Below are 24,905 nucleotides of genomic sequence, written 5' to 3' on the forward strand. Positions count from 1 at the left end.
GGAAAAAATGGATCTGCAATTTCATTTTCAGGTAATGTACGGTGTATTGTTATGCCTTTGCTTGAAAAATGTAATCTTTATTACCTAGTGCTGAAATGGTGTCGCTAAGATAGTTTGTTAGCTTAAACAAAATGGAGCAAAAATAGCTTCAAATTTGCTGTTCTGTACCCATACACAAACTCAAATCTGTCTGTGAGATTTTTATGCGCTCTGTTGCTTATCCTGCCTTATCCTTCACGTGCTCCCATTTAGCTATTATCCCTAGTTAAAAGTAAAAACCTGAGGTATAGAATTACTAAGTTGTCTGCCCAAGAAAATATTTGAAGTAATAGGCATTTGAGCCTATGTTACTATAGCAGCCACTGGCAGAATCTTTCCATCTATGCAGCAGTCCCTTCTACAGCAACTCTGCTTTTTATTGTTTTCCTAGATTTAAGTCAGAGTTTGGCTATATGGTATTTAAGTATCATATCTAAAATTGTTAATGAGATCCTTTGTGTCCTTAATTCAGGCATCAATTTCCTGTGCAAGAATGCTGAAATGGTCTGCTTCCATGAGACTGATGGCAAAGAAAAGGCCAAAAATACCATGCTCCAAGTTATGATTGGGTGTTCACTATAAAAATTTATTAGTTCTTTTCTGGTTTGCCACGGTGTTTTTGAATCAAACACTAAGACTGAAATAGAGATCCTTCATAGCAGGGAGTGTGTAAGGAGAGTTAAGCAGAGATGGAGGACATTCCCCAGCAGATTTCCTCAAAGGGCTGTATGTCCTACTTAATAGATCCGTAGTGCAGGACTCGGAAGTTGAGTGTACTGTCTGAGCTGCTTCTGCTAAGTGGCTGGATAACCTCGGACAAGTCATTTTATTTTTCTTTGAACTGCTTTTCCTATATAGAAGTGACATAATCTAATGACCACAGTGCTGGAACTGTAATGGTTGTTGGCCAAATCTCTGCATCAAAATGGAATAGAATTTCTATTATTAGTCTTTCCAGGTAGTCAGCTCAGTTCAGTTCAGTCTCTTCTTACGTGCAGCGATGGAGGAATTGCTGAAGGCTTGACCTGTTCCTAGTTAATATACTCTTCCCTGTATTCAGAGTCAGAGACCGTAGGAGCTTAGGGATACAAACTTAGGAAGTTGTCTTTGCTTGCATAAGTCATACCTCCTCTCCCCCAGTCATCCTCATCCACATTTTGCCCTGTACAAGGGCATAGCCTTTATGTGTATCTGCTTTAAAATGATCTCAATCTCCTGTTTGCTATCTGTAATTCTGTAATAGGTTTGAGGTGTGTGCAGCCATCATGCTGGCAAATAGGATATTTGTTGTAGGTGAAGCTTGTGAGCACCTGTCTTTGATTTCCGCATGTGCATATTATGAAACTTAAATTCCCTTACATCAAAGTGTAGTAATAAAATGGTGTGGAAAAAGCTATGTGGATTGGATATTGAATGTTAAAGACACCTTTGGAATCTAGAAATAACCTATGTCTGCAAATGGCTGAGCCCAGTGTCAGCAACCTGCAGTTTGATTTGTAGGGTATTCATCTTGCTGCATCCTCATACAGAGCCATAATGTTTGTATAAGAAAAAATAATTCCATTTCTATTGTATGCACTACACCTCTGTCTTCTGACTGTTCCCTTATTTTTTTTTCCATAAATAAAAGCAGGTTTATACAGGGAACAATCTTTTAGGATGAGCTGAAAATAAGAATGGAATTTTTTGTTAAGGAAGGTTCATAGTATATGGAATCATACAGAAATAACATCTGCTTATCTTACCTGCTCCTGATATGTACGTGATCATATCCTTTTTAGTTAGCTTTTTCAATATTTCTCACCTGCTAGTTCTTTTAAAAATGATGTAGCTGTAAAATCATGTTACAATCCATACTATGTGATTAAAAGAATGATTTGCTGCGTTTCAGTCAGGAAACTTTGATTGCTGACAGTACGCTAGTCCAGGAAGAAGCCAGCTTGACTCTAAAATCCCATAAAAAATATCTTCCTTAACCTTTCATCAGACATTTACTGAGAGAGATTGAATATGCAGCATGATAAATGTTTATTTTAGAATGACTTTTCCAAGTTGAACACTTTAATAAAAGTGTAGACATATTTCCCATGTTTTAGAAATTATTCAATTAATTAGCTTTTAACCTATCAGCTCTTATACATCAAATAAGGGTGGACATCCTGAGATTTCGCAGAGCAGATGCAAAGCAGTTGGTTATACTTTCTCCTTTAACTCGGGGTATTATCACAGCTGTGAGCTGCTGTGCAGATGAAAAATGCTGTCTTAAAAATCAGATCCAAAACTGAGGTCTTAAATACTTACGGTCAATAAATATCTGACGGAATTTTTGCCAAACATCAGAAACGCTACTTCAGGGTTAGCCAGCTTCCATGTTTGAGTCATTGCCTTCCACTTGAATTTGTGCAGTTAAAAGGTACAGTATTTTTTGATTCTTTTCTAAACCAATGAATAATACTGCAGTGCTTCATGGAGAAATATGTTGCGTGTTAACCCAGGGATTTCAGTGATGGGTGAAGGTCTTTGTGAACGCATGTGGTATGAGCAAAATGTGCTGTATAGCCATAAGGTATAATTATTAATAAACAGAAGGGCTCTGTTGACAAATCCTGAACACACACACAAACAAAAAAGGTACTCGTCCATGTTATATGTGGGGTAAGTCCCCTACGTGACTGAAGCAGAGCTGCATAATGAACGATGTGTGGTAAACACACAATGTACACAATCCGTATTACCTTGCTATGATTAATGTGGTTTTAAAAAATGATCCCATTGCAAGTGAATTATGCGTTGCTTTATTTGTTTCAAATTTAGTTCTTTCTCTTCAGAGTGAACTCCTCTAATTTGATTTTATGTCTGACTGAGTGAATTTTATTCAGCTGCATGTCTCAGAATGGATAACTGTGGGAAGATTCGCATTATATGTCAGCTACCTCTGTTGTCAGTCATCTCAGAAGATTGGTCATAAATGTAAAAGAGACATGTGCAACCAATATTATTTGTGGAGAGAGGAGGGAGACAAAGGCAAGGAGGGAAAGAAGATGACTGTACATACTCTAGTGATACATACAAAATCCTGCCACCAGTGTTTCATTAAAGCCTGTAGTACTGAGAGTATTGTTCTTATATATATGTTAATCATTGACATTTTAAGTTGTCTTAAGTTGTCAACAATCAAGGATCAGGACTGAATAGTTAGGATGTGGTGCTTCCAGGCCATTAGCATCTTGAGATCATAGCTTCAAAGAGTGCAAGGGCAAAAGGCATGATTAGCTCATATATCTGACTCACATTACAGCCAGATAACACCCACATGCCCTTGTACTGAGACAAGATTTTAGCCAAGTTCCAAAACCTCCAAAGAGCTGATGGTCCCACTCACTGACAGAGAGTGGCAGGTGCAGAGAGGGCACCACTGTCTCCAGTATAAATCAGCAGCTTCATGTCAGGTATTGTAACATACAGGGAAGAGAGAGCACAGAGATATTCTCTGTGACCTTGGGCAGGTTACTGAGCTTTTGCATGCCTCACCTCAAGTAAAATAAAATGGGAATAAAATAATTTCTGTGCTTGTAGTGGTGTGTGAATGAATATATTAAAGACATGACTCAACTCGGTAGTAACAATAGCTAGCTAAACACTCCAAACAGGCAGATGTTTTATTTCATTTGTGCTAACTTGGTAGTAGACCTGTTGTATCCAATTTGAAGTGCTTGTTGCTATAGTGCCTGAACAGATACATAACCATCTTTTCTCAGAGCTGGTACTGTAGTGTCATAAAGAAATATGTGTTAGAACAGTGTGGTTCCATGTAAGTTTATGCAGGCTGGCACCTGCTGGAGTCAAAGAAATTTTCTTCCAGCTAAAGGAGGAGCTCTAGGATTTGCTTCCATGTATTTGTCATGAAAAACTTTTCTGCCCATTTATTTTATAAAATACTGTTTTTTCAATCTTAGATCATTTTTTTTTCTCAGCCCAGTTCACAAAAACCTCTTGAAAAAAAAAAAAAAAAAAAAAGTCCTCTTGAAAATAATTTCTTTTCCTAGCTTGGCAGTTTCATAAAGCATGCTTCTGCTAAGTTCTTCATTGGTTTCCTAGTGCTTCGTGTAGCTTTCTTTATACAGCACGTAAGGCAGCAAAGCGTGCTCAAATGCTGAATAAGAGATTTTCTCATCAGACAGCCTGCTAGGGAAAATGGGAAAATATGCTCCTATTACCTGCCTTAATTTTGGTGTTCTGAAGGCCCAGTTCAGTTTTATTTTAGGTATTATCTGTACATCTTCAAAATGACTGAGATTTACTTTCCCCTCTCAAAATTGACATTTATATATATTTGGTGCTGAGTAGAGATTCTGCTTGGATTTGAGAGCAATACCTACTTGGTTGTTACATGTGGGGTAGATTGTCTGAGTTGAGGATTTTTGGGGCAGAATTGTCTATTTTCTTAAAAATAACTGCAATCCACTTCAGGAAACTAATGACTGCAGAATCCCAAAGAGTCTCTTTTGGCCTACCCATTACTGTTTCTCTGTCATTGTGCCTTTAGGGAGATTTTAGCGGAGGTAGTTTGGGAGAGTGCTTTGTATGTATTGGAACTTACAGGTGAACTGCAAAATCCAGTGCCAAAATACAATCCTTTCTTTACTACTCCTTCATCATTCATATATCAGGTCAGCCTTTTGAAGGGATTTTTCCATGTAAAAATGACAAGGGAAATTTTCTTTTTGGCTTTTTGAATTTTACTAGGACTTGGCTCTTTTCTGTTTCCTGGAGGATTTGAATTCCTCTGGAAGCACAGGATTAACACCCTATCTTGAGGCTGAAGCTAGCAGTTCTCTCAGCCCTCAATTAAAGTGTTGAGTATATTGAGCTTTAGATCCTTTCTATGCTTAGAAATACCATTTCTACTGGCAGAAAAAAAAAAAGTTACATTTCTGATTTAGCTTGCACCAACTCTCAAATCACAGAAGACTTTCTTGCTAGTGCAGTTGCATCTAGTTGCATAGCTAGCAGCTGGCATAGCCACGTCAGCACAAAGTCACACTGCTAACTAAGAAAAGTAAGCTGGCAAAACTTTTAACCATTGATCAGATAGCTCCTAACATTTAAAAAATGTCCTTTCCTTAATAATAATAATAATAATAAAGGGTCATTATGTATCTTAAGGAAGAGGAGAGTGTAGTACCTTGCTGAGTGTAGCTTTTAACTTTACAATTCCATTTTCAGTTGGTGGCCAGAATTTCAAGGGATTTATACTGGAATGTAGAAATGAGAAATACAGCATGGATTCTGGCCCAAGATTTACTTTTTGGCTTTCAGCTGGGTATGAATCAAAGAGAAAAAAATAAATTAATTCTGCAGTGCTGTGCACGGACAAGTCGGAATTAGGCACTGGGGTGTCAAAGGCCTTGACTTAGAAGCTTGACTCTGAAGATAATCTGTTCTTTTTTTCAAATGAATAATAAAATATTCTAATAAACTCTGGCTATAACCCTCTTCTAGCTAGTGACCAGCAACAAATATCTAATTATTTTCAGCACAACAGTCTACTGTGTTAGTGCCTTCAAATTAACTTCAGTCCATGCCTTGAATCTGGTTTGAAGTGGAGTGACCAAGGCAGTGTGAGATGACATGTGGAGGTACTTCATGTATCAAGTCACTCTTCAGTACTACATTTTCATGTTTTCTTGTGCCATTCTTTTATTTTCCTTTTGTTGTACTTGAAATATTCATTGATGAACTAGAGTTTTGATTGGGGATTTTAACTTTGCCTGTAAGGGGAAATGTTTCATATTTTAGTATTGGTGTTATCTTGGAGGATTGTCTTTCAGTGATTCTGATGGTGATTTTTCTATACAACTAGAATTTGTTTAGTGCCTTTTACTTTGCCACTCATACTCTTTTTCCATTTATTTATTTATTTGCTTTCTCGTTTGCCCTGGATGCTGATTGTGTATCCAATGGTTCTATGAACCATTCACACTGAGCAAATTGTAGCATCACTGTGTTAATTCTCTGTGCACCATAGCTGAGTTCATATGCGATCCTGTAATGATGGAATAAATAATCACATTTTGTAAACAGGACAGATAACAGGGTCACCTGTGTGAAAGTCTCTTAAGGGTCTCATATCTACCTGACAGTTTTGTGTAAGCCTTAAGAATGAAAAAGGGATTTGAGGGATAGTCAGTTCTTGTGCTAGCTCTCCTCAGAAGGCAGTTGATTTCTATTTCTGAATATTTTGAATATAGTCCTTGGCACATTAGTTTATTTTAGCCCTTCTAATCTCAGTCCATCTAGAATTAGAAGATGTTCTATGCTATACAAACTTACATCATGACAAACTGCTCTTCAAAACATACTGACATTTACATTCTTTCCCTCCTCCTACATACGTTGCAATTCAAATGGAAGAGAATAAAGTCTTCCCAGGGAAAAAATTTGTTGTTGTTGTTTTTTAGGGTCCATTGTTTAAAGAGGACTTTTGAAAACAAGGCAGCAAAGGTGATGATCAGTTTAAGAGCATCAGGTGAAGTTAATCAGCTGCTCTGTACAGTAAGAAAATATTTTTCCAATAAATCTGCTAGTGCAAATATATCTGGCACAGGAAATGGAAGCAAAGCAGATTTCTTAGTGCTCAAACAAGACAATTTTGGTGAAGAATTATCTTATTGGAAGAGTTTAACTCTTATTAAATCTGTGTGGCACAGCATTGCCCTCACAAACAAAACAGATTTCCCATGAAGAAGGGTTTTGGACAGAAACAAGGTGCAAATTTAATTGAGAAATTAGAAGAAAACAGATCAAAATAATAACTTCTGGGTATCTGTACCATTTTTAGCTGCTCTCATGGTGTTTTACCAGTAAATATTTCAGATGCTATTCACAAAGATTAGGATGTTGCAGGTGGAGTAAAAAATCTCTTAGGGTAAATGGGTGGGGAATGGATATGAATATGTAATGACTTTTTAAAGCTTTTTTAGGAGAATTGATATATTTACTCAAATTTGAGTTCAAAAAGAGAGCTTTAGTGGGTCATCAAATGTCATCCCTCCACACAAGACTGATTTAATTGCACAAATACCATCCTTGATAGATGAATGTCAAGTATAGATTTGTTTCCTGCATTTCAATACATGTACTGCCAGTCCCTGAATTTTAGCATACATGGGAGAGATGGTTGGCTTGAAGTATGCAGTGCTTTGTGGTTCTGCTTTTTTTTTTTCCTCACGCTTTTAACCTGATGCTGTAATCTAGACCTGGTGTTTCTGACAAGCAAAGAGCAGACGCGTTGGCTTACCTGGCATGGCGATTTTGGGATCACAGGAGACTGAGTTCCGTTTCTGTGTATCTTCCAGGAGTTTTAGTGAGCTTTGACAATTTGTGTAGCCACTCATTGTGTCCAGACCCTGTTGTAGAATAAGAGGATCACTGCCCTATCTGGATGCAGTACTACAGCACAAGTACATTAAATATTGAACAGCATTCAGACAACGAAAGGAGGAGGCCATGTAAACACCATGAGGTAGAAAATGTCGCTATTATCTGCAATCTGCATCAGAAAAGCAAAAACAGTGATCACAAAATTATTTTCTTCAAATACCTTGCATTTGGTTAGCACCTAGAAATCCGAAGCATGGACATCCTATGTCATTAAACTAAAAATATTTTGTAAAATGAGCTATTCCTAAAGTTCTGACTCAGACAGAATTGCCATTAGCTTCGATAATAGTTCACTAGAGTAAATCTTGAGTAAAAAGTTCAGGAATTGTTCCAGTAAATGACAAATAACTGAAAACAATCTTGTTTACTCCACATTCCTGTATTCAGCATGTATCTGGGAAGGAAATAAATCTGCTGTGCACCTCAGGGTAAAGTGTATTAATCAAACAGTTATCTTGTTAAGGGAAAGTAAATGACTCGCTGTGCTGACTGCATACATTGCTGTGCACAGAGTTAGCAGTGCTGTTAGCCATCCAGAAGCTGCCAAACAAGTAAAAATACTAGAAGAGTGCAACAGCAGTGCAGCAATACGTTCATATTATATATTGTGGCCCAGAGCCAGCTGCAAATCTTTATTTTTCAGATGTGTCCTTTGGCAGGTGTTCTTCCACTGAGGCAAGTGTGTTCTGCTCCTCCCTCGGCAGCAGGATATGGACAATATGCAGCATCCCATTCAGTGATGGATTATTATTTTGTATAATACTCACACACACACACAAAAAGACACCAAACAGGGACAGACAGGGTTTTACTAATTTGTTTCAGATCACTTACTTTCATTCTTACAGGAATGTGAATGGAAGTGTTGGGAAAATGTGCAGAAAGATGCAGCAGCACTAAGGTGGTTTGGGGGCAATTAGCAGCAGGCAGGCAGAGTCACTTAAAAAAAATATATATTTTTTTAAAGTAGCTTAATGGGGAGAGATGGAGACATGGGTATAGAAAGAACTCCGTTTCTCCATTCACGACCCATGCACAGGGCGACTCTCTGCCAGCTGGGCTGCTTCACTCGGCCAGCTGATCCACATCCTCTGGACTCCGAGCTCAAGTCTTCCCATGCCTGTCTTAGCTACAATCTGAAGCAGTGGATGGCATACATTGGCACCGCAGTGGTCTTTACATTAACATTAGGATTCTCTCTGTCTTTCACCCTCCATTAGTCCTGTTTCTCTGAATTTTAAAAACAGACGGGGAGCTGAAAAAGATCTCTTCAAAGTATACAAGTGGTCAGCTCTAATTACAGTGAGACTGAAGGAAGCCATATATTAAAACATTCATGATTTCAGAATTGCCATGTGTATTTCTTAGATGCACTGTTATCTCTTAATAGGTTCCAAAGCGTAACAGGAGACCAATCTTTCTTCCCTGAGGTCCTTGGCGTATGTAGGGAGCCACTGCTATCCTGTCAGAAAGATGTATGTAGGCTTTGCTGCCTTGTTAGACGGGTATTTGTAGGTTTAAGTGGTGGCTTGACTTTGAGGCAGCTGCTCAGAGGCAGCAGTTGTAGAACACCAAAGGACTTGAAGCTAAGTGCTCTCATCTTTCAGGGAAGTCTAAGGATCTAAGTCAAGCAGGCGATTAAAGAGACGTAGGTGCCTAACTTACAGATAGGTATTTGCAGAAGCAGGTCGACAGTTTCTCTGATCACCCTTTGAGGTCATTTGTCAGATCAGCCAGAAGTGGTAGCAGGAGCTGGGGCTGCTGGAATCCCCTTCCCAACCCTCCACCTGCAGGAGCAGCTCATCATTAGCAGCACAGCCTTGGTAATTCTTGTTTGATAAGCCTGTTATTTTTAAAATCAAATTGGCTATTGAGTTGTTAAAATACGTGTTGTTACACTGACATTAAAATACAGAGTTTTTAAGTCAGATGGTATATGCTGGCAGAAGAGTCTCTTTTGGCTCTGTATGTAATAATTATTAGCCAGTAAAGGATTTCCCTGTTTGCCTTGTAGACATATTCACTTAGAATATTTAGATTCCTTGTTGATAAGATTTATATCAACCTCTGAATCTCCCTCAGGACACTTTAAGACAAACCTCTACTAGAATGTGAAGCAAAGGTTTGTTTAGTGCTCTCTTCAGCCCAACTGTCAAGCTGCAGGCACTGGGGATGTTGCTGGAAAATTCACATCAATCCGTGCTGCGTCACCAGTAATTCTCGGCCTCGAGGAACAGCTCACCGCGTCGCTCTCCTTCTGTGTGTGTACAAGTGCATGTGTGTTCCTGTGCACACATATGGAAAAAGAGCAGATAATTAATTGATCATCTTCTGCAGTGTAACTGAGTTTAAATGAGCTGCTCTGATTAATGATTTTATAAACTCTGGTGTAAGGCCAATAGTAAAAAGAGAATTGCTGCTATTATTTCTGCAAGAGGCATCCATACCATTTTCTCCTTCTGAAAGCTTATTATCCTTGCGTGTCAGAGTTCAGAAGTCTTGAAAGGAGAGGAGGATATATAACATATTTGTTAGTCCACTGGAAAAAAAAAAAACAACAAACAATCCTGCTTTCCCACACACTTCCTAGGAGAGATGCAATAGTACCAGTACCTAGCAATAACAATAAAAATAATAATAAGTTGCAATTGCACTTTATCTGGAAATGTTTGTACTTAGTTGTTCCTGGAAAATGGTAATAATGTAGCATTCAGCTCTTATTGTTATATATATATATAAAAAAAGAAAAGTCAGGGGTGAAGACCTAAAAAGATGCTCCAAGGTATTTTTTCTCTCTCATTAAGTTGTTTTGAAAATGCCAGTCAGTTTGGTGCAGTCTGTGCCAAAGGAAACAGATTTGCACTGGAGAAGCATTATTATCAGCTGGAGGGATAAGTCATCTCAGACAGGTTTAATTTAACTCCATCTAGTGTGGCGCAAATTTCACCAAAGGTGGGGAAATGATCCCAGCCTTTCCTTTGGTGGCAGCACTTCAACACAAAAACCCCAAGCACCTCATGCAGTATTAGTGTTGCTGCTCTGTGAAAGGACTTCATTGTCCTGTTCCAAACCCGAATTAATTTACTCAATAAAACCCTCACATTGGACAGTTAAAGGAGGGTGTAGATGATGAAAACACATGCTGTTCTGGGGAACTGCTTGCTTGCAGAGGTGTTTGCTGATGGATGTGGAATAGACAAGAAAGAGCAGGAGCTTTTGAAAGGTGTTTATTGAGAAAGTTTTTACTGCACATTTCTCACAGCACTGGAGGCAACTTTCTCCTATTGTTACAGAATTCGTGAAGGTTACCATATGCTAATTTGTTCTATGCCTCATAAAACTGTTCATCGTAGATGTCCTGAGCCAACAGCTACTGTATTAGGTACATGCATACACACAAATAAGCGTGCAGCTTATAAAGCTAAAATAACCCTGACCGGATATGTGTGTGTTTATCGGTGTATTTAATCCAGAGTCCGGTGTCCTGTTCAGCACTTCTGGGTAGGGATCACAGCCCCTTCAGGGTCCTCTGCTGCTTCACGGTGTCCTAATCAAAATGGCTCTGGAGCTGAGCACAGCTCTGCTGTCGTGGTTAGGATGCCAATAAACAGCCCCCCCCCCAGCACGATGACTGACTTGTTTTCCTCAGCAAAGCTGTGAGGAGCTGTAGTGTGCTTACACAGTTACTGTGCTGCTTTCTCCACCTTACTAATTAAAAGAAAGATTTTTAGGTAGGTTGCCACCATACACAAAATTGCACCTTTTTGCTCTGCATCTTTATCTTGCTATTTTATTTATTTTCTTCTTTAGCTGAAGGCTGCCAAGCTTCAGTTACTGGAGACAGGAGCTTACACAAATGGAATTTACTGTGATGCAAAGGATTTGGGACTTCTGTGCTTTTCTTTATTTTTTAAAAATAATTTGTGTGATAGAAAGCTTTTGATGAATAATATGATTTTTATGGGCCTGGTGGAGAAGGCTGTTGGTGTGCAGCATGCCAGATGAATTTGTTGAATTATCTGCTTGGAAAGACAAGCTGGTGAAAATGAGAAGGCTGGGGCTTCGTGGCCTATTTCTGCTGTGAATACATCTTCATTAAATGTAGGGTCATCCATCGTGTCTAGTTCAGAATGATACCCTGGGCTAACTAACAAGAAGGGTCATTTCAGGAGTTTCCTAGTGTCTTGCTGAGGGAGAAAATGACATAAAATGGAGTCTCTTTTTTTTTTTTTTTTTTTTAGAGCTAATACCTGGTGCATTGGTCTATCCCAGTATTGCTGACTGCTCCCCACTCCTTGGCGAAGCAGTGAAGTGCCTCGGTGTCACTTTGGGAATGTCTGATGGGGCTGACGGTCCCTGTGGCATGGAACAGCACCGGGCTGTGCTGGTCAGCAGAAATGGCTGCTTCTGAAGCAGGATTGCGCTTGCAAAAGAGATTCTTCTTGCTGCAGGCTGAGCCAACGTGTGACCGCAGAGTCCCAAAGAATCAATTGAAATTTGCCAAACACCAGCCAGTCCTCTGCAGAAGAATACTACTTTTTCTCAGTCCTCTGTAGAGAAAACAGGCCAGGAGAACTCTGTATTCTGGCTGACACAGCAACTAGTTAAATTTAGGGGAAAGCAGCAGCTCTGCCTCCCCCCAAGAATTACTGTACTGGAGACTTAGAGATGCAGAAACATATTGTCGTGGCCTAGCCTAAAGGCAGATCTGGGGGCTCCTCAGAGCTCCCCTGGAAAACAAATCTGAGACAGAAAAGACTGTTCTAAAAATAATGTGGAGTTTTATTTACACAACTTATTCAGCAGGTATTCACAGAGGTGCAGAAATTCTCTCTGGAATGCCTGAAATTTGACTGTAACCCTTAATCTGAGACTCCCAGTGTGCCCTATGTACACAAAATCAATGTCCCCTCATCTCTCCACCATAGGTTTGGTGTCGTTTGTGTCATAAACCAATGAAGCTGGTTGAAATTAAGGGCTGAGTTCAACAACCAAGCACCAGCTGAATTCAGTGGGAATTTTACCATAGGAAGGATCAGATAAAGAGCTTTGGTACTGGCCTAAACCTCATTTAACAAAATGTACATTGAAGGATGAACAGCATGAATCTGGGATTATGGAAAGATCTGGTGGATCTTCCTCCACCTCAAAGTGTGTTTGTGACCTGAAGCACTTTTCATCTCAGGAACATGTAACCCTGGCATGATCTATGTTGTTGGTGCAGCCTGGCATGAGGATAGAGGAGAACGTGAGGGGAGGCGGTCTGGGACAATCCAAAGAAGTGTATCTTACACAAACTCTAATGCATTGATTTATTTCTGCATAATGAGTGCAGGATTTCAGGTAGCTTTTGCTCCAACTTCATTTGCATAGCCACCAACAGAAGTAAATGGAGTTTACTGACTTCTGTTTTGGACAAAATACCGTCTTGTTTTTGAATTACTGCATTTCTGCTACCCCACTCATCTTCGCTGCTGACTTACGGTTTTCTTGGAGATAACCATTGGGCTCTCTCCGAGACTTTAAGGAAGACATATGCATTTTATTTGGTTCCAAAAGCAACATAGATCTGTCTTCTGGGGGTATTATTTTGCACACTATAACTGAAAGCTTCTTTGAATACATCCCACTTACACTGGACAACCCTGCAGGTCTTTCTACATATCCTATGCTATATCTGATACCTGGGTATTTTTAAGCTATCTTCATGTGACACAAATTGCACAGATTGTCTGTCTTTCCAATATAGCTAGAGTATTACTGAAGCCAAAATGTTAAATTATTTTGTGCTTTTTCTTTTCTTTGGGCGTTCTGCTTTCTTACATTTTAAGTTAAAAGTACCTGCTTTGAGGAATACATTTTGGTTTTAGTATCACACACAATTTTTAACTAATACTTTGTAACTGATATACTCTGGTGGATACCGTTTTAAAATTAATTGAAATTAATTGATTTTTTTCTGCATCCTGGGATAAAATGACAAAGTATAGAAATGCCAACCTGTGCATGCAAACTTTTGCTGATGAGGAAGGGAAGTGCCCAGGATTTTCTTTCAATGTTTGGCTGACATATGGTGCTTTTAACACAGTAGCAAATTAATTGACTAGATGTAAAAGAGATGGACAATTCTTAGCAAAGAAGGAGAGAATATGCATTATAAGACAGCTGGTTCTGCCTCTGTTGGATTATGGAGACAATATACATCGGAGAGCTAACGAGTCTCTGTTGCATAAGATAGATTCTCCTTATAATAGAATTGCACACTTTGTCTCTAAATGGGGTTATTATACACACCATTGCACAATGTTTGAAGAGCTTGGTTGGCCCTTGTAGAGGGTTAGGAGAGAAATAAATTGGAAAACAATTGCACATCAGACCTTCAATCCATCAACTGCTCCATATTTATCCAAATTACCGCTACACTGTTCCAAAATACAAATCTGTGATACATTCAGGGGTGGAATGTTAACTCTGACTGGCCAGATTTGACAAGGCAGATTTTTCTTTTGCTGCTGCTTTTAACTTGCAGTAAAACCTTGCATCCAGAGGGAGAGGAGGTAGTAGTGGCCACTTGCAGTGACACAATAACTCTCCACTGAGAGTGAATTTGCCACTATGCAACCTCCAGTCTGAGTCTCAGGAGGTTTTCATTTTTCCAGAGATGAGCTGTGAACAATGTCATTGATAAGGAGCTCTTCCTCAATCACATGCAGAATTGAAGGGCAACGTTTGCAAAAGTAAATTATGATTTGAAGAGCTTCCATTTTTAGGGCTGTTAGTGCATGGTTTTCAGAAAGTGCTGGATACCCCAAATTTTACATGTTCACTGAGCAAAGTCAAATGTAGCAATTTTAGGTTGTGATATGGCTTAATTCCCCACACCAATGGAGGAATTCTGTGGTAAGAGTTGCAGTCGGTACTTATAAAATGCCAGCAAAAAGGGGTTTTGTCAAAGCCAGTATAAATAATCACATAGCCTACCTCTAACATGGCATTTTTGTCATCTCCTGTTAAATCTTTTGTCTGCTAGACCAACTTCCAGTCAAATGCCCCTCCTTTTCACTTCAGCTCTCTAGGTACCAGACAATGATCAGATCTTGCTAAATAATGTTAAATAATAACAATCTTAGTCTGACACGGTAGGTACTAAAAATATTGAAATCTGCAAAGCTACGTGGGTGGCTTTTTCAGTGCTTTATTCCTCAGTCTGGAAGAAAGCACATCCTCAAAACCCAGTTCAAAGCAGCCTTTCAGTACAGAAAGCTGCAAGTGTGTCCACGGTGTGGTTTCCATTCAGGCACGGTGATATCCCGTTCCAACAAGTTCTCTTATCCAACATGAAGAAGACACAAGACAAAGAAAAATTACTTGGTGGTAGTTGTGCTAGTCATAGTTATTCCTATTCATCTTTTCCTTCCCTATCCCAGGATCCCCTCAGTTAAGGTTTATATATATGAAGTTCTATATATATGTGTGTGTGTGTGTGTGTGTGTGTGTGTGTATGTATATGTGCTTTGCAGGATTTTTTCTAGAAGAAGTTACTTCTTTTGTACCATCCTTGTCTGATGTTTTTATAGCTAAACACTTCCTGCTGGATGAAGCTATGATCCTTAATGTAAGGCAATGTGGCTCATAAGAAGAAAAATTGGGGTAAGCACAGCTACTAGTAATTAATTCCCCACCCCTGGATACTTTTCCAGGGCCTGTTTTATGTTCTCTGTGGTAAGTCATGCTCACTGATGACAGTGTTTAAGAGTATTTCATTCGTTATTTGAACTAGCTGGATGTTTCTCTTAATGAGCTCTCCCACTGCTATCACAACAACTTTAAATACCTTATGGCTAGCAAGGAAAGACTGACACACAGGCAGATTTGTTTCTGCAAATATCTTCTTGATTTAGTTGCATTTTTCAGTGGGGTTGATTTCAGTGCAGGTTGTGCTGCTGCTATAGTAGAAGGGAAAGTTCTTACACAGCTGTCTTTTTTTGTAGGAAAAGGAGAAACTATATGTGGAATTGAAGCATGTCTTGGCCCGTCAGCCTGGACCTGAAGCCGCAGAACAATTGCAGCTCTACCGGCACACTCTTCGAGAGAAGACTAAACAGCTGAAAGTAAGAGATGTCTTCTTTCTCTGGCTGAGGGGCTGCCAGGCTTGCAGAACAACTTCACTAGTGATTCTGGAGACCTAGGCTTCAGGAAGATTTTCAATGATCAATGTGCATGCCTTAGTATATTAGATTAGGAAAAGAAAGCTAATTCTGCAGCTCCCCAAGGGAGAAGCAATAGCAGTAGAATATCTTTTTGCCACATTACATTTGTTTATTAAAACAGAAGAAAAGTCTTATTAGAATGTGTGCACAGCACAAAGCTGTAAATGTTTCTTGCGCGCAGACATTTTGTGACACCATCAGTTTTCCATTAAGCAATTCTCCATCCCTTTTCTTAAACTGTTGAGATCTTTAATAAGCAAAAACATTTCATTTTCTTTTTAACAAGCTAGTGGGAATATATCGAGAATCCAGTCTTAAATTATTGTTATTTCTCTTGGAATGCATACATATATATTCGACTTACAAACTTTATAGTGATGGCCAGAGTAACCTGTCCTAACCCCTTGTCACTAGAAGTGAAAATTTCCTGATTCAGAAGGAATCTTGAGGAAAACTTTGAAAGCAATATATTAAAAAGTGATTCTTTGATAGCACAAGTTGATCTTCCCTTGTTCTTGCCTGCATGAATGATCAGTCTCCCCAGGAGTTCATCTGCTTCTACAGCTCCTTTCTCTGTTGCAGTCATCATCTCCTGTTCACTGCATCATAATCATGTCTATACTAACCACGAGGAAAAAAATGCAGGAGCAGATGGGCCCTGAGGAAACAAAGAGGCTGTTATGCAAATCTTAGCTTTCCATGGAGAAGAAAAACAATGTAGAAGATGTAAAATAGAAGCCAAAGTTTAGCTAAACTGAATGTGATTTGAAGTTTTCCATACGGTTACCATTTGTCCATAATGCATTCAATTGCTACTGTTTATTTCAGGCATAGTATGGTGTAGTGTACTGGTGTGCTTGTCATTTTGTGGTGCCAGGTCAAGTTTTTCTTCATCTTAAAGAAGGAAAACATGCTATGTGAACTCCTACTTTCGTTAAAGTTTACTGATTCAAATGAAAGCAGCATTTTGTTCATATTTGCACTGCCCAGTGCTACTTTGCTCTTGTGGATTTAATTACTTCATGTAACAAAGTGGATCCCTATGAATAAAGCCTATTATTGCTAAATAAAGTCCTATGTTATTATTATTATTATTATTATTATTATTAAGCCCTTCATTTTGTGTTTTCACCTAGATCTGTGTCCCAGACCATTAAGAGCTAATGTATGTATTAATATAATTCCCATAATGCCTGGGGCATATTTGACATGTTTTACTGTAGTTAAATTGCATAGCCTTAATTTTCTAAACTGTCCTTAGGTGGGCAGAGGTGAGTGAAGTTGAGTGAAACACAATGGAAAATGGAAATGTGGTAGAAATTGGTGATGTCCTACGTGGTCAAATTTGAAAGACAAAAGTGCTTATAAAAGTACTAATTTATGTTTAAGTAAAAATGACATCTCCCTTTTCTGCTTTTTTTGTCTTTTGTTTGTTAGGTTTTGTCCTCAGAATTGAATATGTATGAGTCACAGAGCCAAGAATACAAATATGAAATTGAAAGGCTTGCCAATGAGCTTCTGAATGTGAAAAAGAAATATCTGGCTCAGAAACGCAAGGAACAGCAGGCCAAGTATGGGAGAATAACAGTTTTGTCTATACAACTTTCTGCATAAACCTACTTTAAAAAAAAAAAACAAAACAAAAACACTGTTTTACCCTTTTGATCAGAACACATCCAAAGTTGACTGAGGTGATGTATAGTTTTGTTGCCTAACTTTCCTGATGTTTTCCTTCATATTACTTCAGTCTGGTCTAGATTTACCATGATCTATGGTCAGGTAAAGAACATCCAGCAGTGATATTGCTGATGTGCTCTCCAGTCCAGTTAAATTATTCATGCCAATGAGGAGGTGCCCAGAAGACACAGATTACTATCTGCTCTCTTGCATCTAATGAGACATCCTCAGACATTATGAGGACCTCAATGTGCTTTATGAGTTATAAATAAAATGAAACAGCATCTTATATGGAGGACAACCTTTCTTCAGGTGGCAATTAAATAATCCTGGTGTAGAAACAACGTCATTGTTGTTTTCAAAATGTGGCAGTTGTGCCTGATGACTGTCTCCTTCTGGCAGCAGCTATCATTGCCAATGGTTGTAGAGAAGAGCATTTCCCATCCACTTTGTTTCCTTCCTACATGCAGATGGAGGAAAGTGAGCAATGATCAGAGTCTGGGTTTGTCAGATATCTTATCCTTTTGAGGGGAGAGCCTAAGAACTTCCTCATAGGTAGTTGTCTCTTCTTAACCAGTAGCAGCTTGATGGTACCTCACTGCCAATATCAGTCTGCAACCGAGCATTCAGCCACTCCTCTTAATTAAAAGAAACTGACTAGGATCTTAGTTGCCCATTTTGTGGCCTATTAAAGTGACCTAATTTGCAGAAGCTGGGAGATGAGGCTATTCTGATAATGAATCTCAAGGCTGGGACACCAAAACTATTAGTCACTTATGAAAATGAAAATGGAGTTATGGGACTTTTCCTCTTAAAAAGAAGTTTCTTAGATTTCTGCAATCAGATGAGGTAATCTGTTATCAGGTTTTTCTGTGTATGCCTTTTGTATTTCCATCCCTTTCTTTCCTCATCCTGTCCCTTCGTAGCACACCAAAGCCAGCAATTCTGTGTTGCTGAATATATTCAAAGCTGACAGTATCTGTTTCATTCTTAATCATATTTCAGGCAGCAAACAGTTTCAATGACTGAATTAGCGAAATAGCCAGTGATAAACAGTGACTTTTGTCCCCCTGCAAATTGCATAATGTTACCTTCATGTTTGGAATTAGCAACAATTGTGCAGTGCTAATGGCCTTCCTGGAGCTTTAGGATCAATATGTGAGGCTACCATAATGCCTGATAATCCATTTCCAGCAGCTAAGTATCCTCTTCACAATAGTTTTAATGTTTCCATTTTGGACCCTGACATCATGTTTCTTTCTGTTCACCAGACAGAAGAAATTCACCTATGTTTTGTTGTTACATCGTACCTGGAATTAATTCCTGTCATAACGATTACAAAAACAACTTGTTAGGGACATAACTGCTCTAAGGAAAACAAAAACATAGTGGGAGGTGGTGGTGACTGAACCTCGGCCTCTTAATTGTACACAGTGAAGTTGTGATGCAGGTCCATTAATGCCATGCTCATTACAGTGTTTAGAGGTTCAGGATAGCGATATCTGCCGTTAGTGCAGTTTGTCAGGTTGTTTTTCTTGCGGACACGGCTGTAGTCCTATGAGCATGGTGTCTCTAATTTCTGTGTTTAGGAAGCACATTCACATGCTGTTGGTGGTGCTTCTGCAGGACAGCTGCATCTCACTGCTCCCACAGGAGGCTCAGAAGCTACCAGCACAGTGCTGCCAGGCCTGCCTCGCACTTTTCTTGTGCCTGTGGCAGCTGAGAGGTCGCTAGGTGCTGGGTCTGTGCTCTCCTCTGCCCTCATGGTTTTGTTCCCCAGAAGAAAACTGTTGGGCCACAACCTGCTTTGAAAGATAGTGTGCTCCCCAGGGCATAAATGGGCATACCAGCTGTGGTTCTGTAATCTCGAGACTCCTCTTCGTGTTGCCCAACAGCAGTACAAAGGAAACAACCTTGTTGTGCTGCCTTCCTTCGCCAAACTGCCAATTGTGCATGACATGTCTTTTGCTTTCTGCAATAGAGAGAGCTTGTTCTGCAGCCAGACCCTTCCCCAAGGAGTCCTTTGCCCCTAACACGCAGCCATCCCTGCCTCAGACTGAGCTGTACAGGCACAGCTGGGCGTGTAGATGCTTGTCAAAGAGTCAGGGGCAGTTGATTCTTACAATCTCAGGTTGCTCTGAATCCCAGCTGAGACAAAACCACTGACTTGATCTCCATCACACTGGCTAATGTTAACATCATGTCTGAAATAAATGTGTCTGGTTTTGCTAATAAAAAGAGGATCCTGTCGGGACGATAGCATTAGCAGAATTATTGACTACACTGGTATGAAAGAGAATTAATACTCTCAGATAACCACACACAAAGGTATCATCTAAAGCTTTTATTGATTTGCACAAGACAGTTCTGGTTTTTGATTTAAAGTCTTGATACTGCATTAATGCAGCTTTCCATGGGATGCTAAAGGAATGTAATGAGTGACAATAGGAATTTAGCTTTGTTTTTTTGTTCAAGCTGAAAATTCCTTGTTTCAGACTTTGGTTTTGAATTTGAAATTTTTCTTCTTTTGGATTCCAAATGTTACCTTTTCTAGATGTGTTAGGTTTTCTATTCCTCACCCTTTTCATTTTCTCCTTCTGCTTCTTGTACCCTTTCTGCTTTGTTAATTTTCCTAATTGCTTCTAGCACTAGGGTTCCAGTTTGATCTTTGTAAGGATTGGTGAGAAAAGACAAAGCTTAAATCCACACCGGAGACTTCATCCTGAAGTCCTACCTATGTAGGTACCTAACTGCTCTGAAGAATGTCAGTAGTAGCTGGGAGCTTTTTCACATGGCTACTTGCACATTAATTCTACATAATATATCACAGTGTTCTGCAGAATTTTCCATACTGATGAGCACATCTGTTGGGTGTCTCCATGGGAGCAATGAAGTCAGAATGAGCATGGACTCTGGATCATTTTCTCTCACCAAAGTTGGAAGCCCAATAGTGGGATAGGACGAGCCGTCTAAATGTAGCATGTGAGCTCGTAGTGCTGTCAGCTGGCATGCCCATTAGTGCTATACTGATATAATTAAAAACACGTACAAATGGTTTTCATGGCTATGTTCATCTGAGCCATCTTTTGCCTATTCTCCCACCTCCATATGAGTTAAATTTGGAAAAAGAGGCATAACTAGTCCTCCTACAGAGTTTCTCTGAACTTCCTCCTCTCCCTGCACAAACAGTAATTTTTAGAGACAGAGAAAATTATTAATTCCAGGGGGTGTTTTTTCCTCCCTCGCTGGGGACTGAGTAAGGGTGCTAATGTGACAAGGACAGACTTTGTAAAAGCCTGGTTGCACTCACATTTTTGTCTCAGTCTCGGTGACTGTAAAATAAAAGTAATGGCACTGGCCTTCTTTGTAAAGCCTTGAGACGTCTGCTGTTGTGATGAACTACTACATCACAAAGCTCCACTTTGTTAATTTTAAATATCTTTGGACCTGTATCTGAAACCTCCAGGTGTATCACAGTGAGCTTGAAATACTGTCCTTTGTGTTTGCTCTGCTGTGCGTACCTCACAAACCTCATTAGAGAGGAACAAGCTAACCCTTGTTCCCTCCTCTTAAGGCCAACAAATTCAAGCCTTCCTGGATCCTCAGAAAGGGCAACTTCCTGGGGCCATGGGGGCGTCCTCAGCATAGTGTTAATTTTTCTGCAAATGTCACAGGCAGGGTAATTATCACTAGAACTTTGTTACAACAGAAAGATAACACTATTTATTCATTAAAATTCAACAAAGAAAAAGTATCTCCACGTTGAGCCTTTGATGAATGGAGCTGTTTGTTTGAAAACAAATGTATACTTGCTAGAATGGGATGATGATTAGAAATCTGAAGTCACGGAGCTCATGTACAAACTTGCTCTAATGAGGTACTCTGACCATTCTGGGGAGTGGCACTAAGCTCATTTATTTCTGATTTTAAATAATTCCAAAAATCATCAGTAGTCTTGTAATTAGATCCAAACAGACACGTAGTCATGTTGGTTTAGCCTAACAGGCTTTAATCAACAAATTTTTAATGATCTCTTGATACACGATTGCATCAAAGAAACTTGGGAGGACACAGATTTCCTTCGTTTGTAAACATCACTGGGCAGCAGAATGAAAAATGTATTCTCCTTTTCTTTGTTTTTATTTCAAGGGAGAAGGAGCGATCCTTGGCTGAAATGGAATCTGAGTTTCCACGCCGCAAACCTGATGTTCCTCGCTTCACTGGAGGGGGCTTTGCTCTCAGCAGACCCCTTCCCCGAGTCACAGCTTAGCAATGGACTCACCCCATTCCCTTCCCCAGTTTCTTGCTAAACTCTGTGCCGGGCTGTTTGACAAACTAGAATTTAGAAAGAAATTTAGAATCAACTTTCATTCTGAAATCACTGTATTGCTTTCAGAAAAAGGCATTTTATGCTAGAATTAACCTACTTTTGGTTTAGAAATGGTGGACCAAATATGCCTATATGGTGCCATCAGAATCTCTGCTGGTGGAAGTGGATAGTGGAGACCATGCCGATTATTTTTTCAAGACTGTATCTCTTTATTAAGCACAGTAACACCACAAAATGCCTTAATATGTAGAGCTGTTTCCCCTTTATCTACCTCTGTTGTAAGCACTCACTTCATTTATCCTCTGAGTCAAAGCACCTGAAAGAAATGAGAAAACAGAAAGGAAAAATTAATAAGCTGATGTTCCAAGCCCTACTGAGCAAATGCGAAATTAACAACTCTTTACTTAGATGTACACATGTAGCAGTTCTTGGTGCAGGTAGTATATAATTTGGTTTATTCAGTGTTTGCTACAGTTGTTTGTAAGATCAAGGAAGCTTGTGGCTGCAATGTGCATTAAGACTGAGACTGTTTACTCTGATAGACGCAGTGACATAATTACGTCTGTTCGGCTGGGGAGACTATGCATGCTGACTGGGACACGCTGTTCTCCCACATAAATCCTTCCTAGTGAGTTAAACTTGGACTCAAAACATGGCAAACTTTACTCTTTAATTTCTAGACACTTGGGCATTTTTGTAACTTTCAGAAATTGTTTTTGTAATACAGCAGGAGCCCTCCAACCTTTTCAGCCAAAAGAGATTTAATTACCATTCATTAACAAGTGAAATAACAAAGTCACGGCATGAGGTGCTGAAGTATAGAAAACTTTCAAGCTGTAAAATAAAATGTTTTGAAACTGATTTGTACATGGAAGCTCTTTCTCAGCCTGGGGGATAAAAATACTTGTCCAAAGAGATATGCTGATAAATATTTCACATGCACAAAAAACCCTTTGCAAAGATTTTGTTCTTTCCTTTGGTGGAATACATAATTAAATATTAAAGCTACTGTGGGAAACTGTTAATGGAAGTGTTTAATTCAAAGGAATCAAGTTAAATACGACAGGGATCTACTTTCCTTTTACACAGGGGACCAGAACACTTAGTCATCAGATCCATTGTATTTTTCTTTTGTTCCCAAAATAACTATTATTGCTTTTTCCCTGTCAAGTGCATTATTCCAAAGTTATCATTTTAGGGCAGTCATGCTGTCTGAATCGTGTCTTTTGCGTACCTGACATGTCCTAGCTATAAAGGTAAGATAATTGAGAATAACCGACATGGGTGCTTGAGTTTGATGGGATCCCAAGGAGGTTTTACTGAAGGTTTTAAAAGTCAGTATTTATTAAGGTCCTGGGTATTCAGCCTAGAGCTGGACTCCACTATGCTTACTGATACTGGGGAGTAATTTGTACTGAAATAAATCAGTAAATTCACATTAATTAATCCACATGAATTAGAGACAGTTACCCTCCGAGAACACCATCACACTGCAGAGAAGCAACCGATTTGTCACACTGAGACGTACAGCATACCCCTAACTTATCCAGAGGAAACTTACAGCTGTGCACAACTTTCCCTCTGTTTGGTGTCAGGGTTTAGAAGATGAGCTGTCGCGGTGGTTAACAGTGGTCAGAACAAAGGAAGGGGAGCCAAGCAGATGGAATATGTTCGCTAATTTTTGTGAGTACACTAATAAAACAGGTTCTTTTCCATCTTTAGATGTATTTAATAGTAACTTGTATTGCATTGGTTGATCTGTTTTTACAGTAAGACAGTCACTCTATCCCCAACTAGGTCTTGATCTGAGTTTTCCAGTCTCTAAAATGGGAGGAATAGTGTTTGTCTACTGACTTGCAAAGGTGAATTAACTTACAGATTTAGATACATTAACGTATATATTCATAAGAATTAACACTAATAATTTTTCATAAGAAAAAGTGCTTAGTCTTCTAGATTAAAAACAAGAGCAAAAATCAGCCATAGAGGAGTGAAAAAAATGTAATTTTCTTATGCAGTATGGTCTTCCAGTCTGGAGAGCTAAGAAGTGAGTGCAGGAAATATCACCTGCAAAGTAGAGGAGCTTGTCTTGTGTACATCCACAGCTTCAGGCATCCAGATCTGAACGCATTGGCTACTATCTCCACCTATATTGCATTGTTTAATTACTATAGGGAAACTAAATTCACATGTTAGTTTGGGGAAAAAGACAAGACCATAAAGACATCAAATTATTGCTAGTAACTTTCAGCATAATCAGGAATAGAATAACTGCAGCCAGATTGATTTATAGTGCCAGAGAGTCAAAATTATTTCTGAGTTCATGTAATAGAAGGGATTAAAGCACACCAAATCCACCCCCCCAGGTCTATAAAAGTCAGGAGCCTGAAAAATCTCTTTGGATGCCTGTGAACCCAGCTGATGTGGCAGTGCTTTTAGTGTTCAAGGATGTGGCTTGCACAGCAGGGAAAGGCAGAGTGTTAATGAGAGTATCATTTGTTCAGTCACTTCTGCATTGTGAGCAGCAGCTCTGAAGTGCTTCTCAAAGTTGTGATGCAGAATGATATTAATTGAATTCCCATCCATGCAAGAGGTAAGCCTAGAAGTAGCAAGGATATCTTTAACTTCATGTTCCTGCAAAGATATGTGAAAAGATGAAGACAAAGGGCTATGATCCGTAGCAGTTAAGTTAAAAGAAATCTTTCTTGACTTTAATTGGTTTGGATTGAAGCTGTAGTAGCTTGCACAGTAAATCTATCTTGGCACCTTTTTCAGTAAGCAAAGTTACGTGTTCATTTGCAATACGCAAACAATATTTTAAGTAACTTCCCATGTTACTTAAGTGCTGATCTTGTCTAGCAGGTCTGTTTTCAGCATATTGTTTAAGCATGACAAAACCAATATGCTGTATGCTGAGCCATCCTTTCAAAGGCTCACGGAACCCTCCTGGGATCACCTGGTAGGTCTGAGAGCACGAGGCCTTCCTTTACCCTCACGTTGTGGACTGAGGGCAGTGTGAGCACACGCTGCACACCCACTAACACGGCCTGCTGCTATAAACCTGGAAAGCCCTTGAGTGAACAGCGGTGAAAAACAGGTCACAGCTCAGCTTCATTGCGTTGAGAGCCACAAACTCCAGGTCTAGGGCAGGCTAGGAGAAGGTAAGGGCTTGGCACCTGCAGACAGGAGCTTTTACCACCACGGCA

General features: G+C 39.4%; 1 protein-coding gene across 1 annotated transcript in view; it reads left to right on the forward strand.

The window, feature by feature from the left end:
- Positions 1–22,724, forward strand: part of CFAP58 (cilia and flagella associated protein 58) — a 56,998-nt gene extending 34,274 nt beyond the window's left edge. The window contains exons 16-18 of the mRNA XM_035329825.1: positions 15,474–15,593; positions 17,130–17,263; positions 21,519–22,724. Coding sequence (XP_035185716.1) covers positions 15,474–15,593; positions 17,130–17,263; positions 21,519–21,639 — 375 coding nt within the window. The 3' untranslated portion in view covers positions 21,640–22,724. The remainder of the gene's footprint in view (positions 1–15,473; positions 15,594–17,129; positions 17,264–21,518) is intronic.
- Positions 22,725–24,905: the final 2,181 nt, after the last annotated feature.

The sequence above is a fragment of the Oxyura jamaicensis genome, chromosome 6, assembly GCF_011077185.1.
Source record: "Oxyura jamaicensis isolate SHBP4307 breed ruddy duck chromosome 6, BPBGC_Ojam_1.0, whole genome shotgun sequence".
NCBI lineage: Eukaryota > Metazoa > Chordata > Aves > Anseriformes > Anatidae > Oxyura > Oxyura jamaicensis.